Source organism: Lepisma saccharinum, chromosome 4, assembly GCF_977018435.1.
Source record: "Lepisma saccharinum chromosome 4, izLepSacc3.1, whole genome shotgun sequence".
Taxonomy (NCBI): domain Eukaryota; kingdom Metazoa; phylum Arthropoda; class Insecta; order Zygentoma; family Lepismatidae; genus Lepisma; species Lepisma saccharinum.
The window spans coordinates 105,385,448-105,401,934 of record NC_139232.1 but is presented as its reverse complement, the minus strand read 5'-3'; the positions used below and the strand labels follow the sequence as shown (position 1 = coordinate 105,401,934).

The following is a 16,487-nucleotide window of genomic DNA, read 5'->3' as shown; positions in this document are numbered from 1 at the left end:
ATTTTTCTCCTCTTCTCGGTTCGTTGAAATTTTGTTATTTAACATTTCCCCCCTCCCATCGTTAATTCCAAACTGAATCATTCCGTTTCATACGGCGTGGACAATGAACACAATGGGATATGTCTAAAACGTACGAAAAGTTTCTGCCACCGGAGGGGTTTGAACCTACGACCATCAGATTATCAATCCTTAACGGTAACCACTACCCTACAAGCTTTCGCTCCTGAACACCGGTAGAAGGAGCTGACCAATATGAAATGCAGATCCAACCCCCCTCCTATATGTCATGTGTAAAGAATACTTGTTTGTAGCAAAGAAAACGAAGGTAATACGTCTCGGCGAAAACATTTAATGGAGAATTGCACATGATGGAAACTTTTCAGTCGATATTTGTGAAGGTATCTTTGCATTGAACTCGAGTGGAAAAAGGGGTAATATTAGTGTGTCCTGAATTGCCACAAATATAAATGATTATTTCATTAATATTTGTCAATGTCTTTGAAGCAGAACACAATTATCGTTAGAGTATCATAATTCAAGATCTGATACGTGAAAATATCCCTTTGATCGTGTGTCAATTCATTTATTTGTTTATTTTTTTTTTAGCAATTTCCAGATGCAGAACAATGTAACAACTTACACTACTACTACAAATAATGTCACCTTGCTCTTGTTTAATAGAAGGAGAATTAAATAAAGGAGAACACCTCGTATGGAGGATCGAACCTGGGACCGCTAGCAGCCCATATCATTTCATTCAATTCTCAATTTCAAGACAGACAAACACAAACACCCATGCCCGAGCCGGGATTCGAACCCGAGACCCCCGGCGTCATAGCGCGATGTGCTAATCACTCCACCACGGGGGCCGACACCACTACACCACGCCCTTATCTTCCGTTGAATCAACAATGTTTAAGTATTCTGTTCCTCCAATATTGTAAATGTCCTTGGATATACATGTAGTTGAATTTTACTTTAATTTTGATTTTTTTTTGTAGTATGGCAGCTATCTTCGAGAATATATTTTGGAAATGATGAAGAAAAACAAGAATATTGGTAGATGTTGTGAAAATGCTAGTTACTTCTTCTAACTTATTATGTTGATTGGACATTTCTGATGAAAAATATCTTGAGTCTTGAACATTGCAGGGCGATGTTCTCTTCTTGTGATACTGCAACATACGAAATGCTTGTTTTCTGACGCAAGTCTCGTGTCCAGAACAGTCTTATGAAATGTATTTGCTGTTACGTATGGTAACAGGAAATAATTACAGCGGTTGCAAAAACGTTTGCGAACTGCCAAATGTGCGAGACGTTATACGTAAACATCCGGAAAATTGTATTCATAAAATCACATCACATTTGACAGTGTTGGTCAATAGAGAGTTGTGGAACAGTGTGTTAAGGTGTTGGATTAAATCCTTCTTATTTTACTATTTCGAAGAACAACAATTTTTAAGGTAGAACAACAGTCGTTCCGTTCAGCTCTTTATTTCTTATAAATTCTTACACATTCCTTTAATTGATTTAAAGAATAAATAAAAGTATTGCTTGCTTTTCTGTCATTGGCCTAGACAGTGGAATTATGCGTGAAAAGTTCCTGAAAGCTCAGATTGGTTAAACCGTTTATTGACAATCGTGAACTTTTCGTTTAATAGATAATATTTGGTTTTATACGACGGGAGAACATTGGTTGAATTTCCTTTCTTGCTCTTTTGAGATAATATATACGTATATACTTCTACAGTAGGAATCGCGTTTGGGAAAGGTTAAAAAAATGACTTGGTATTCAAAGGCAGATAAGCTTGGTAGCCTAGCTTGTTCGCGTTCATGAGACACGCTTCACAAGGTCGCTTGTTATCGCAAAACATTGTGGGTCGATGCACAGCGTCTACACCCAGCAAATTACAAGTGACCAGAGTCGAATTTTAAAGACAATCTGAAGAATAATAGATGTCATCAGAGGCGGCTAAGTGGGCACTAGCTCAACATGCAATAAGTAATGATTCCTGGCAAACAAAAATGCTTATTGAATGAGTATTTGGATAGTAATACGTGCTTTATCGTGTAACATGTAAGATACTTATTGGGATTACCGCGTAGTAGGGCAACCGATCCATGAAAACAAATTAAAATTAAGTGGTTGGTTTAATATAGATAAATATTTTTTATTAATTTTTCCTCATTCCCTTGTTTTTCTTATTTTAATAATAACAATAACGCATGGCTCAACAGCTCTCGAAGGGCCTTGGCCTATCTCCCGACTGCCAGCCTTTCTCCCAGAATCCTTCCTAGTGATCTTCAACCAGATGGAGTGACGTGGGGTCAGCACGTCGAACCCTGAACCATTATGGGTTAGTCACCTGATGTTTACAATTTCGTTCCTGTTCGGCACGGGCGGGACATAACTTCTGGTTTTGAAAGAGTAACATGGATTATAAAGATGTAAGGGCAATATCTTGCAGAAAAGACGACAATCATTGCGTGGCTATTGGTTGCAATATGAGGTCCAGAACGAATAATTTTTCTCAAGTATCTGTGAATCTTTTTTCGATAGACCAGATACGAAAACTCAGTGGATTCAGGCAGTAATGCAAAAAAAACTGTGAACCACGACATGAGAAAGTAGGCCCTAGACACGTCACTTCATCGCCGTTAAATAAACCCAATGAAATATTTAAGTCTTTTAAATTATAATTTTCTAACGCACATATGTTGGCATAAATTTAAAAGATGTAAATTTTTACAACCATGCATGTTTTTATCTGTGGAAGAAAGAACAATTAAGAGAGCTGTGTTCTAGTGATACACAATGTCGAAAAATTATCCATTCTGATATAATCAGAGTAAATTTCAGTTTTTTTTTTGTTTTAAGGTCGCTTTATGCACAGTAAGACTATTCGGGACTCAACCTAGAATTTAAGCCACATTGTGCCTCCACCAGATATCGAATGTAAAAATTGATCTGTGGTTTTATTAATGAGAAATAAAATGTGCACTTTACAACTATTAGGCTAAGCAGAATATCTTTGTTTTTCATGGGTGTATTTAATCTTCCTTTTACCTTTAAAAAATTATTATTATTTACTTCTTTTTTAATATAAAAAGTCTGTTACTTAATTTATAAGCGAATCAACTTTCTTGTTTAATGTATATACCAACGAAACCATTGAGTTCGATACCCGGTCAAGGCACATAGTGGTTCGGATTCCACTTAAACTGTAGGTCCAGTCCCGATTAGCCTTACTGTGCACAAAGTGGACTAAAACATCAACTCAAAACAAAAAAACGAAACCATTGGTAGAGGATAAACATTGTCTCAGTAAAGATTTCTATTGTTCCATAAATCTTCATCCAATGGCTCCGGGAACTGGTCAATTTCTTCGAGGTATATTTAATTCTCTGTCACTTAAAAATTTCAAGTGATCCATTTTGTATCCGCTCCTTTTTAACAAAGTAAGCTCGAAGACAATCTCTATTCCACTAGCTTATATTGGAAACTTGGTCAAACCGGAAGTTCTTTTATCGCCTTCGATAATCGAATTGTCTGATCGACTATTTTTTGTTTACCCAGGAACATCCCCCATAGGAGATTTACGAGACCGGGTTACGCTACTCACTCGTAGCTCCCCAATTTCCTCACGATGGTGGGTTGCCACCGGTCCTATACACAGGCCGAGAACCCAGAGACTGAACCCAGGCGGACACGAACACATGCCGTCCCGCAGTCGGAGTCCAAAGCACAGCGCCTTAGACCGCACGATCACGGAGGAGGACTTTTCTTACTTTACTTTTGGCTAATCGCGAGGATGAGGATGAATAATGAATAGAACAATAAAAAGATGGTCACGCACAAAGAACAGGACGGGTCTTCAACCTCTTAGGTGACGAATTAAATGTGTGGCACACAATTAACTGTGCCCTGTTCCAGCATGTCTGGAGCAAAGTGGCGCAAATCGGAAGAGAAGGGGAAAGAGGGGAAGGGGGATCGAGTGGACAGAGCGAGGCAGTACACGCTGCTGGAAAGGCTGGTAACTGCAGTGGATCTCCTCCCTCCACGCAATTCCGTTCCTCTCATGTGTTCATCGCTGCTCAGATACTTGCTTTGTTCACCTGCTCCAGAGATAAGTGGAACAGAGTGTAGTTCGCATACATGTAGCAAGTAAGGCAACTTATCTCAGAATGAAAATTCCACGGAGTTTTCAAACATTTGTTTCAGCAATGATGACTGGACATGGATCACACATAATCCCTTGCCAAAATCTAGTGGTCTAAAATCATTTGAAAACTTGAATGTATCTGTTTACAGATACCAAGTTATAAGGAACTATTTCGTAGATGCTCATGTAACCGTTATAAAATTACAAATAAAATATATTCACAACCTTAGATATACTAATACGAAGAAAGAAATTCAGAGCAAGATTTCAAATGCATGTGTATAAAGTAATTATAGAAGTACAGAGCAACATGAGAGTATTGATTTTTTTTTCAGGATAACTTTTACAATACTGAGGCGACAGAATAATTAAGGACGTATGTATTGGTTAGAGTTCTTGAGAGCATTGTAAGCGGTCCTAGGTTCGATCCTCCTTACGAAGCGTTCTTTCTTTTTCTTTTTAAAAATATTTCTCCTTCTATTAAACAAGAGCATAGCAACATTATCTGTAATAATAGTGTATACTGGCTAGATTGTCCTAAAACTGGAATTTACTAAAAAAAATAATAAACAAATAAATGAAAAACTAAATATGCTGACCAAGGCAGTAATTTATTTTATTAAAAAACATAAACTAAACGTAACGTTTCAACCTTCTAGCAAGGTCTTCTTCAGACTCTGTATCAAGTACAAAAGTAACAAGATACAAAATCAGGGCCTTATATATACACAAACATTACTCCCTCCAGACTATTTAGAAAGTTGTTTGGAACTTTCTAGAAGGTGACTTTCACTTTCACCAGCTTTACTTTCACCTCAAAGGCTAAACTCAATTACTTCCATACAGAATGTGGTTGGACTTTTAATCTCATGAACTTTTCCCTTCATTTTTCTTCCTTCTCCTCTCCTCTTTCTCTCTTGTCCTTTCCACTCTTTCTAACATCTTCTTCCATTCTTTGTTTAACTTCAGTCCCCCATTCCAGTTCATTGTGTCTTCTTCACCTTTCATCTCTATTTCCTTGGCTTCCTTCCATTTTCTCACTAGCATTCTCTTCTCCCTTCCTATCTGCTTAGCCTCATCCCACTCTATGTCATGTCCTGTTTCTCTCGTGTGTTTAAATATTGCATTTCTCTCTCTTTTAAGGCGTACATCATCCCTATGTTGTTTCAACCTGTCTTTCAGCCTTTTCTTCGTTTCTCCTATGTACACACTCTGACATTCTTTACATTTCACTTCGTAGATAATCCCTTCCTCTTCGTCTTCTCTGTTTTCCTTATTCTTGTTAGCATTCCTCGTTATTCCTAAGATGCTTCTCCCTCCCTTCCTGTAAGTTTTAATTCCCGCTTTCCTAAGCACTTTGCATATCTTTTCTGTGGTCTTCCCCATACTCCTTATTCCAAACCATCTCTCTTTTTCTTTCTCTTCCAATTCTTCCCTGCCCGTTTTCTTCCTTATTCTGTTTATGTCCAGTCTATCCTGCTTCTCATAGCCATTCTTTTCCAGCTGTTTCCATAGGCTATTTATTTTGCCTTCTTTTTCACATTCTTTCATGCATATTTTCTTGATTCTGTCCTCCATATTCTTTATAAAATTTATTTTTGTCACCTCACTTACATCACTTCTTTTGTGGCAGAATACCCCTGCTGCACACTTTTTCTGATGCCAAACGGTTTCAATTTCTTGTCCTCTATTCCTTTTCATCAATATATCTAGAAAGCTTAACCTGTTTTCTTCTTCTATTTCAAGTTCCAATAATATCCCTCTTTCTTCATCTTGAATTTCTTTGGCAAAAATGTCAAGCTGCCTCTTCGTTCCCTTCCATATGCCAAACAGTCGTCTACATATCTGCAAAACAGAATTATTTTGTCACCTCCCTTTTCTATCACTTTCTTTTCCCATTCATTCATAACCAATTCAGCCAATGCTGGGCTTAGACTGGAACCTATATTTAGTCCTTCACTCATTAACATTATTTTATCTCCCATTATACTGTAACCATTATTCCAAATGGTTTCCAGCGCCTTGACTACCCTTTCACTATCCCATTCTCCTATAATTTCTTGTCCCATTCTCTTTTTAATAATGTCCAAAACGTGTCCCCTCTTGATGCTCGGGAACATACTTTTCACGTCTAAGCTAAACATTGTCGTCTTCATCTCATTTAACTTAAGTCCTTTTATGAGGTCTACTACTTGTTCACTGTTCTTAACTGCTCTGCTTTCTTGCTGTGTTTCTAGCACGTCAATAACTTTCTTAACTTTCTTTTCTAAGGGTTCCAAAATATTATTTCTGCAGTTCATTACTGGTCTTAACTTTATCTCCTCTTTGTGTATCTTTGGAAAGCCTTTCAAACTTGGTAGTCTTCCTGTCTCCTTTATGCATTTCTTGAATCCACTCCTCCTACAGTCTTTTATGATTCTTTCTTTTATAGTTTGTTCCTCTCCTGTTCCACAAATCTCCTCATATCCATTTTCTTAAACACACGAGAGAAACAGGACATGACATAGAGTGGGATGAGGCTAAGCAGATAGGAAGGGAGAAGAGAATGCTAGTGAGAAAATGGAAGGAAGCCAAGGAAATAGAGATGAAAGGTGAAGAAGACACAATGAACTGGAATGGGGGACTGAAGTTAAACAAAGAATGGAAGAAGATGTTAGAAAGAGTGGAAAGGACAAGAGAGAAAGAGGAGAGGAAAAGGAAGAAAAATGAAGGGAAAAGTTCATGAGATTAAAAGTCCAACCACATTCTGTATGGAAGTAATTGAGTTTAGCCTTTGAGGTGAAAGTAAAGCTGGTGAAAGTGAAAGTCACCTTCTAGAAAGTTCCAAACAACTTTCTAAATAGTCTGGAGGGAGTAATGTTTGTGTATATATAAGGCCCTGATTTTGTATCTTGTTACTTTTGTACTTGATACAGAGTCTGAAGAAGACCTTGCTAGAAGGTTGAAACGTTACGTTTAGTTTATGTTTTTTAATAAAATAAATTACTGCCTTGGTCAGCATATTTAGTTTTTCATAATCATGGAAACAAGGCTTAATGGTGTTATAAACAAATAAATGAATTGACACACGATCAAAGGGATATTTTCACGTATCAGATCTTGAATTATGATACTCTAAAGATAATTGTGTTCTGCTTCAAAGACATTGACAAATATTAATGAAATAACCATTTATATTTGTGGCAATTCAGGATACACTTATATTACCCCTTTTTCCACTCGAGTTCCATGCAAAGATACCTTCACAAATATCGACTGAAAAGTTTCCATCATGTGCAATTCTCCATTAAATGTTTTCGCCGAGTCGTATTACCTTCGTTTTCTTTGTAACAAACAAGTATTCTTTACACATGACATGTAGGAGGGGGGTTGGATCTGCATTTCATATTGGTCAGCTCCTTCTACCGGTGCTCAGGAGCGAAAGCTTGTCGGGTAGTGGTTACCGTTAGGGATTGATAATCTGATGGTCGTAGGTTCAAACCCCTCCGGTGGCAGAAACTTTTCGTACGTTTTAGACATATCCCATTGCGTTCATTGTCCACGCCGTATGAAACGGAATGATTCAGTTTGGAATTAACGATGGGAGGGGGGAAATGTTAAATAACAAAAGAGAAGAGGAGAAAAATGGGATAATTCTTATAAATATGAAAATTGCATTCATGATTTTAGTGGTATAATCGCAGGTAAAATCAAAGATCTTAGGTGGAAGATTTTATCTTGCTCTGAACTCGACCAAAAGGAATTTCGCACCGATCTAATACATTCTCCAATACATTATAAAATGTTAATGAATGTTTCATGTCGATAATTTTATCAATGCATCAGTTCTTGACGCCGAGACGTATTTTCTGCAACTACCCCTTCTCTCCTCTCGTCTCCAGTCCCTTCTGTTCTTAACTTCTCCTTCTCCTTCTTCTCTCACGTCCTTCTCCTCTATTTTTATCTCATACCGCCTTCCCTACTTTTCTCGCCACTTGTCTTCATCCCACTCTTCTCCACTCCTCTTATCTCCTCTCCTGTCTTATATTTCCGACTCCACGGCACTGTTCTCCTCATCTTTTCGTTCTTCTCTCTTTCTCTCTTTTACTCTACTCTCCACTTCCCTCGCACCTTTTTGCTTTCCACTCATTACTTCTCCTATCCACTTCCTCTTTCCTCTACTTTCTTCCCTTCTTTACTTTTCCTCTTCTCCTTTTGCTTTCTCTTTTTTCCTCTCCTTTGTTCCCTTTCGTTTTCTCTCTCCGCTTTTCCTTTGTGTAGACTCATCAACAATGAAATACTAGAAAATCGACGTTGTTTCTTTCTGAGAGTATTGCAACAAATGTAATACTGATTTTTTTCTAGTTTTATGCAATAATATTTGGATATCCTTCTTTCGCGTATTTTATAAATATCTAATGTGCATGTGGCAACCCTGAAATTGAGCCTAACTCTACATGCAACCCACCAACTCCTTGTGTAAATTGGGTTGCCTAGTTTAAAATGTCGTTGTCCTAAAACTATTGAGAGACACTGTACAAGAAGAAGCTGAGATTTCTAGTTTCGAGTCCCGGCATTATTATTATTATTATTTTGAGAGTGTACTCCGCGTTCATGTAGCTCCTAAATTGTCCTCATGATGATAACAGTAAAATTTACATTTCCACATGGATTCAAAAACACGTTACCACTCGTTCCTAAGGACAGAGAAAACGTTTGTTTGGAATAACGAAACAATAGTTTCTAATGATCTAATATTTGTTTAAATAGGCAACAATAACATTATTGTGCACCAGAACTAATTTATTTTAGTAATCGGGTATATTTGTTCACAGATGATTAATAATATGGTCAAATCTACTAGATTTGGCAATAAGGCTGCCATGTTTCTTTTTGTTTATACTCACTATGAAGCCTAACCGAACAGGAATAGGCAAATTAAGACCGGAGACGGAAAAATACTGTTGGAAAGCTTATATTTCTTTTAATATAATTCTTGGAACCAGTAGCAGCTTCTGTTTATTTGCACATTTGCACGTGCACACCCAAATAAATCTGTAATGCAAAACATTATTATTATACTTATTTATTGAACTCTATCTCCTTTGTAATATCAAGTGTTCCCACGCCGCTCCACCAAGAGAGATGGTGAAGAAACCTGCGATCAGTGATATCAACCCTCGTCGACCGAGTCCCGCTTGTTGCAAACCCATTCCATTAGAGATTGTGCGACAGAGTCGAGCCAACCCATTGATCATTGCCTTTTGAGGGATTTTTTTTAAAATGGAAATTTCAATGGTATATTGTCCCTCCGAATTGTGTCCCCTGCATGATAGGGGAAGAAAGAGGGGAAGGTGAGGAGGGCAACAGAAAGCGAGACGGGTGTTTTAAACATGCCTGATATTACTTTTGCTTAGTGCATCTTGGCCAAAATAAACTGTCTCTGTCGCGCAGTAGCCGAATTATCAACCCACGCGAAGGGAGCGTACATCAATCAGCCAGATATCTTGCATCGTGTGTGTTTCTGTTACTGAGTTGCAAAATTGTTTAGCGCTGTCAAAATCTTGTACCGGTTTCAGTGCAAACTGATTGATTTCATGAAGAATAGGTAAACTGTACATAGCGAAAGCAGAGACTTAATATTTAACGTTGTTGAATTTTATGAGGGAAGTTAGCTACAAAGTCTGTAGCAACTGCAGCAACATATGTATACGCGGAAGGGAAGGAAACGTTCTTTTTTCGCTTGATTTGCTTGGTTCGATTAGTCTGTCATTAGAAATAAAGAACAGCTAGATAAATTACAGTTGATTTCCTCCATTTGGTAGTTGGATCGGCTTCTTTGGTGTACGCCAATGTTATTATTCTCATTGTTCATTAATATCTGCGGAGCGGAGGAGGAAGTTCTTAAGAAATATATTTTGCAAATCGACAATAGTATTGACATTGTACATGGGTATTTCTATGTATTGAGTGATTTTGTCAGATTATCGAATGCTGAATTACGTATTGCACAATAACATCGCTCTTCTCGTCATTGGCTGGATAATTTCCGAAATATTTGAAATTTGTAAAAAATCAGTTTTAAAATGTCATGAATTATAACTCTATCATAGCCCCATTTTCAGTGAAAGTTGATCAAAACTTTGGTTGCCAATATATTAAGCATCAATATGTGCTCAAGATCGGGTGCGAGTATTTGACAGGGATGTTATAACACTTCTGGACGCGAGACTAAAGTGCACAACCATAGAGCCAGACCACGAGCCGCTACTGTCTGACACCAATTCAACGAAGTAAGTTGTAGGTGAGTCCACGTTGCACCGTGAAACCAACTAGACGCACCAATGCAGAGAGAGTCCAAAAGTGAAGCGAAATAGACGGAGCTACTGATCATCAGCTGTCGTGACTAAGATAACATCAGCAGGAAAAAGGGATAATATACTATTCTAATTTCCTGTTTGCTTCACGATACATCCTTGGTCATTCCACGGTGAAGCACATGAAGAAATAATAATAATAAAAAGATAATATTCATTATCAACAGCGGCAATGGATATGAATACTATAAAAGTTACGTGGTAAGAACATGATAGAAAAAAATGTTAGCACTCAACACTATTGACGACCGTTGTGAGGATCTCTCACAATGTGATAATGATGAGATTGGAAAGGGGGAGGGGTGCTTACGAACGATAGGAAAAGCTAAGGATAGGATTATAAAAGGCCTTCTGCTACTAGGCAATCCTGCAGTCTGGCTGATCTGGTTCAGACTATCAACATTGATCACAAACAGAGAGAGTCGACGGAATATACAGGTAAATTGAACACGAGTTTTTCTTGATCAGGTCTAAATCCTCATTACTGAAACTTAGTATATAAATCCTGAATCCTGAATGCATGTTCAATATGCTGCAGTGCTTGCCATTTTACAATGAGCACTTAACTTCTGTAAGTCCTTTTTGACTACGATTAATCTTTACTTTATAATTTTGTTTAGCTTCTGTTCGACCAGCGTTACGCTCTAAATGTTGAAGGAATCAAGCTCAAGAGGGGCTAACACACGCACACATATTATTATTATTTACAACTAAATTATTTACCCTCAATGAACAATTTAACTTAAATGATACAACTATTTCTCTTGTAGTCTACGGTTGTTAGAAGCATAAAAACATATGTTTCTTTTTGTTGTGATGTTTAAATAACATCTTAGTTCATCTTAAAAAACAATAAAACAGACTGCTTGCTTCACAGTTAAGTTGCTAGATTCCAACAATGTACCGTTGACAAGATCCATTGTATAATTGATCCTTTTTTAAAGACGTTCTTTTTATTTAATCAAATATGAAATGTTGTCCATAGTTTTTCTGATACATTACGAAAATTTAACTACAAGAAATAATACTTAGAAGATGTACCTAGAAAAGCAAAATGTGGCCTAAGACCACCTGCAAAAAGAGAAGAATACTATATTCAGTGTTACCGGCCCTTCGAGAACATAGGGCCAGTACACGCGTGGTCAGCGCATCGAATTCATTGTCGTTTAAGCAACTGAGGTTTCTCATTTCGAGTTCCGCGATGTTATTTTCATCAATGTCATCTCATCTTCGCATTAGCAAATTCAGACAGAATAGCAACGCTAAATAACGAAAAATACACCAAATATATCAATTTTTGCTCTTTTTCTGACATTTTCACAGTGTACTCCGTGCCACCATTGCATTCAAGTACCTTCTAAATTGTTGTCATGACGGTAACGCTGACATTCCACATGGAATCAAAAACGTAAACATTCCTTCCAAAGGACATGGGAATTCTTCAGACAAAACGTATTACTGTTAAGCCCTGTTTCCATGTTAATAAGATCTTAAAGTGCTGACCAAGGCAAACTTTTATAGTATAAAAATATATATAGAAACGTAAAATATTATTGTGAATATTCGTCTGAAGAAGACCCTGTTAGAGGGTGGAAACGTTACGTTCTTATGTATATTTTACATACAATTAAAGTTTGCTTTGGTCATCATTTTGAGGTTTTATTTACAAAACGTATAGTTTCTAATGTACAAAAAATTGTTTAAATAGGCAATAAACATATTATTGTTCACCAGGACAAATTTGAATTAGTAATCGTGATATTTGTTCGTAGACACCAAAATAAGCCGGTTATATTTACTAGATTTAGCAAAAAGGCTACCAAATTCTAGTTTAGGCTTACCAAGAAGCTTAACCGAACGTGTATTGCAAACTCGGTCAGGTTTTCTGCGTAAGCCTATCTGGAAGGTCCTTCTCAATCGGTGTTTTGTCCATACAAAAATTAACGGCTCTCTATTGTTCATTAACTATTTATATTTACATTCCCTCCTTTTTTACTTTAATTTTGCTATCATGACTAATGTAATGTCTTTTTGATCACAATATCAACACTCAGATTGAAGAAAGTGCAATCAGTTTTCATACAGGAAATGCCAATCCAACGCTTCGGTATGTAAAAGGACAACTAGCGTGTTATATGACCGGAAATAATTCATGTTGGCAAGGACATCTTCCATATTTCTTTTCTGAACAGTTCGTAAATGTACGTTGTCATTATACTTCCTATTTGACTGACCGGAACTGTAGGCGATGATGACGCAATCATTCTGAAAGAACACAACTGTGGCAAGCATCACACTGCTATATAAAAAAATATTTTTACTCGGAAATTGTTTTTTTTTTCTTTTAAAAAAAATCTGAAAAACGTAAGGGTAACATAACATAAGCGAAAAGGTTTGTTTTTCGTGCATTGTTTGCTTGTCTGGGATAAACAAAATTGGACCAACAGTTTAAAGGGGCATCCGAAATTCTGTACGATGCGCCTTCCTGGTACCTTTGATTAACACTACAGTTCAAGAACTTAAAAATAATGATTTTCATGTTTCCATAATTATGTATCAATTAGTAATACACATATTTGTTCAAACAAATAGCTATTTTATTTACAAAAGTTTTTATGTGGCTCAGTCGGTAACGCGTCTAACTACCATGCTAAAGGTCCCGGGTTCGATCCCCGACCGGTTCAAATCCGGGAACTTTTCTAACGGTGGAAGCGGTCCCGGCGCCTACCCAGCGTCGAATAACATGGGTACCTGGGGGAAACCCTGGGGGGTAAAGGCGTTCAGGGGCGTGATGATGATCATATCACCCCCACTCACGACCGGATCAAGAAAGTGTGGGGCGTTACCCCCACACCCCCTATACGCCTTCATGGCGTGGTGCTATACACAGGGGAACACTTTACCTTTTTTCTTTTTTATGTTTTTAATATGATTCAATTTTTTTATTCCTGATAGGCACAACCCGTCCAGTCACGTAACAACAATGTCACCCGTGTACTGAAGGGTTGACAACGTTACACAATATAAGATATAGATTTTTTTATTTGGATTTTTCATATTTAGCGTCGCATTCCGGTTCCTATTGTCTAATCCCGTCGATGGGGATGAATGGTGCATAGGTGGCACTGATGAAGCAACATTTACCCGTGCTAAATTCGGGACTGAAACACAGGATCTTCTGTGACTATTACGTCAGTCGACCACTCAACCCTCTCGTCCACCTATGTGGCTTTCGTGACGTGTGTGCGCACTTCCTTGGATACATACATCTGTTTTGAAACCATGAATTTCATTTTGGTTCACTTCGATTGTTTGTAGACAGGTATTGTGCTAATTTCTAGCTAAAGAGGTGAAAAGTTATGCGATTGACTCATATCGCATGACCCGGGCCATCTCAAAACTGATCATAGTGTTCACATACTCAATGATGGTAATTCTATGATTTATAGCCACCCCATTTACGTAGTGCTAACATCGTCGCCTTGTTATCAAGGAGTTCCTGGTTCGATACCTGGCACAGTCACATAGTGGTTCAGATACCACGTTAAACCGTAGATCCAGTCCCGATTAGCCTTTCTGTGCATAAAGAGGATTTAGAAACAAACATATAATTTATACTTTGGGTTAGAAAACCCAATGCATCCCTAAATTCTGAATGTTAAAATATTTCATCTAGTGTACAATGTGTGTGCATTTTGGGGAACGGGGCTTATACAAGGTAACTTTCTCGGAATATGTGTGACTTGTGGTTTCTAAACTAACCAATCTTGTATTATTCTTGTTCTTGCAGATCATCAGCCAACGCTAGTGAACATTGCCTCCAAGAGCGCTTTACAGCGAAGTCTTTCGCAGGTGAAAGAAGATGAAAACTGGGCACATGGCGTCGACCAGCAAAGTTTTGTTGCTGTTATTGTTTCTTGCAATTTGCAATTTCAAACAATCCCAGGAAAGGTTTGTTGAGGAGGCGGAGCCTCTGCACAGAATGAGAAGAGTCAGCAACTATAAAATCGTCGACACTGATTGGGAGAAGTCTCTTCTGGATAAATCCACAGCTGACCAATGGATAGACGGTCTGACCACAGAGGAATGGTCGGATGATATGAAGCTCCACGAAAAATCAATTAGTGTGCGCTCTGCTGAAATGCCGGAGGTGAGCAGATGTGGTCAATAAGCTTATTTCTTTTTATGGTAGTAATTTGCTGTAGTGTGCGCAAAATTTTCGAAGGGAGTATTACGTATACTAATTCAAGTAACCAGTACCTACTCGTTTTTGCATATTTTCCTGCTTTTGAAGTTCACTTTTTACATTCCTGCCGTTGTATCTCCCGGTGTCCAATTACAGCGCAGAACTGTTATTTTGACAAAATCCAGTTTCCCTGCTAGCTGCTTTGTGAGGATGAATTTTAAAGTTGCCGCTTCTTGCCCGAGTAAGTATAATTATTTTCATCGAATCGGTAGATAATCACAGAGATCATCAATACACATCGAAAATTTTTGCAAGCTATTCCACAACTGTCTTTTATCCATGTTCTTTTTACTTCGTGCTAAAATTATTAAAACTTAGTCAATTTTCCCCTTACTGAAAGTTCATGCACAGCATGATAACCTAATTTAATCTTTAAAACAAGTATCCACACAGCAGAGTAAGAGCAATGTAAGATTCATGTCTCTCTCTCTCTCTCTCCTTGTACCAAATAACGTAAGTTAAAATCTCGTTTGCATAAATTTCTGTATACCCTGTAGTTGCTAATTTGATTTAACCATATGTGAGTTTCTGATTGTGCCTTCCCAATTGCATTGTTGTCTTGTATTAAAGGATACCAGATTTGATCCTCAGTGCAGACATATTACATAAAGATTCAAATTTCATCTTAAAACTGTAGGCCCAATCCTGATTAGACTATGTGAGCATAAAATGAACTTAAAAGGAACATTCACATGTAATTTGAGAAAATGAATTAAATGTTAATATTAAACTATTAAAATTTTCATAAGAATTATAAACTTTACTATTCATAATATGTGTGCGAAACCACTTGTGCATATACCGAATCTAATACTTAACATCGGTATGCTACTACAAGGGAGACTTAGATCCCAAAGTAACTTATAATTGGTAGTGGATAATAGCAGGATTTTGATGAATAATATAAAAGAATGAGGGGCCTCCAAGTTTGCATAAAATAATGTCACCTTGTAAACAAGGGGGCCCTAATGGAGGCACAGTGATTCAGGCCCCATTTTAAGCTGTAGGTCCAATCCCAATTAGTGCAGGTCCATAGTGGCTCGGATCCCATTTTATATTGTAGGCGCAGTCCCGATTAGCCTCACTGTGCATAAAGTAGACTTGAAAAACCAATCAATCAAACAATTAAACCAATCCCAATTAGCATATCAAAGCATACAGTGAACTTGAAGAAACACAATTTGTACTGCAAGAAAGTTAGATTTTTTAAAATATTCTTGTCTTTTGCCATTTGAGGCCAATCAATTTAGTTTCTGAGTCAGTTTTAGGACCACCGTGCTCTAGGATAGTGTTTCCCAACTACCGGACTGGGTCCAGCATCGGGCCACTAGAGTTCATTAGATCCAGTGGTTGCTAACTATTTTAAACCCTATTTTATATTTGTCAACAAGACTATACATATATCATATGCCATCATTTATTTATTAATATTTAACTTCAAGGATGCACATTAATGTATCAAGTTTAAAAAATTCGAAAGGGGTAAAATTTTTGTATTGGGTATGGACTACTAAAAAATAAATTTACTGTGCTGTGATCTCACGATTGACAACCACATTAGGTGGCCAAAATGTGTCAAGACTTGCTCCGTGAACAGGCTTACCAGCCATTACGTCACATTATACATGAAGCACTTGAAAGCCAGATTACAAACATTTTATGCTAAATACAAATGAAAAGTGGATTTTCTATCTTAGATAAATTAGGCTCAGTCAATAAATT

The 16,487-nt window shown here is 37.4% G+C and overlaps 1 protein-coding gene across 1 annotated transcript in view; it reads left to right on the top strand.

Annotated features, from left to right (window-relative positions):
- The first annotated feature begins 10,830 nt into the window (after nt 1–10,830).
- The window catches only part of LOC145986695 (aminopeptidase N-like), a 94,985-nt gene continuing 89,328 nt past the window's right edge, over nt 10,831–16,487 (top strand). The window contains exons 1-2 of the mRNA XM_083121009.1: nt 10,831–10,957; nt 14,310–14,669. Coding sequence (XP_082977135.1) covers nt 14,382–14,669 — 288 coding nt within the window. The 5' untranslated portion in view covers nt 10,831–10,957; nt 14,310–14,381. The remainder of the gene's footprint in view (nt 10,958–14,309; nt 14,670–16,487) is intronic.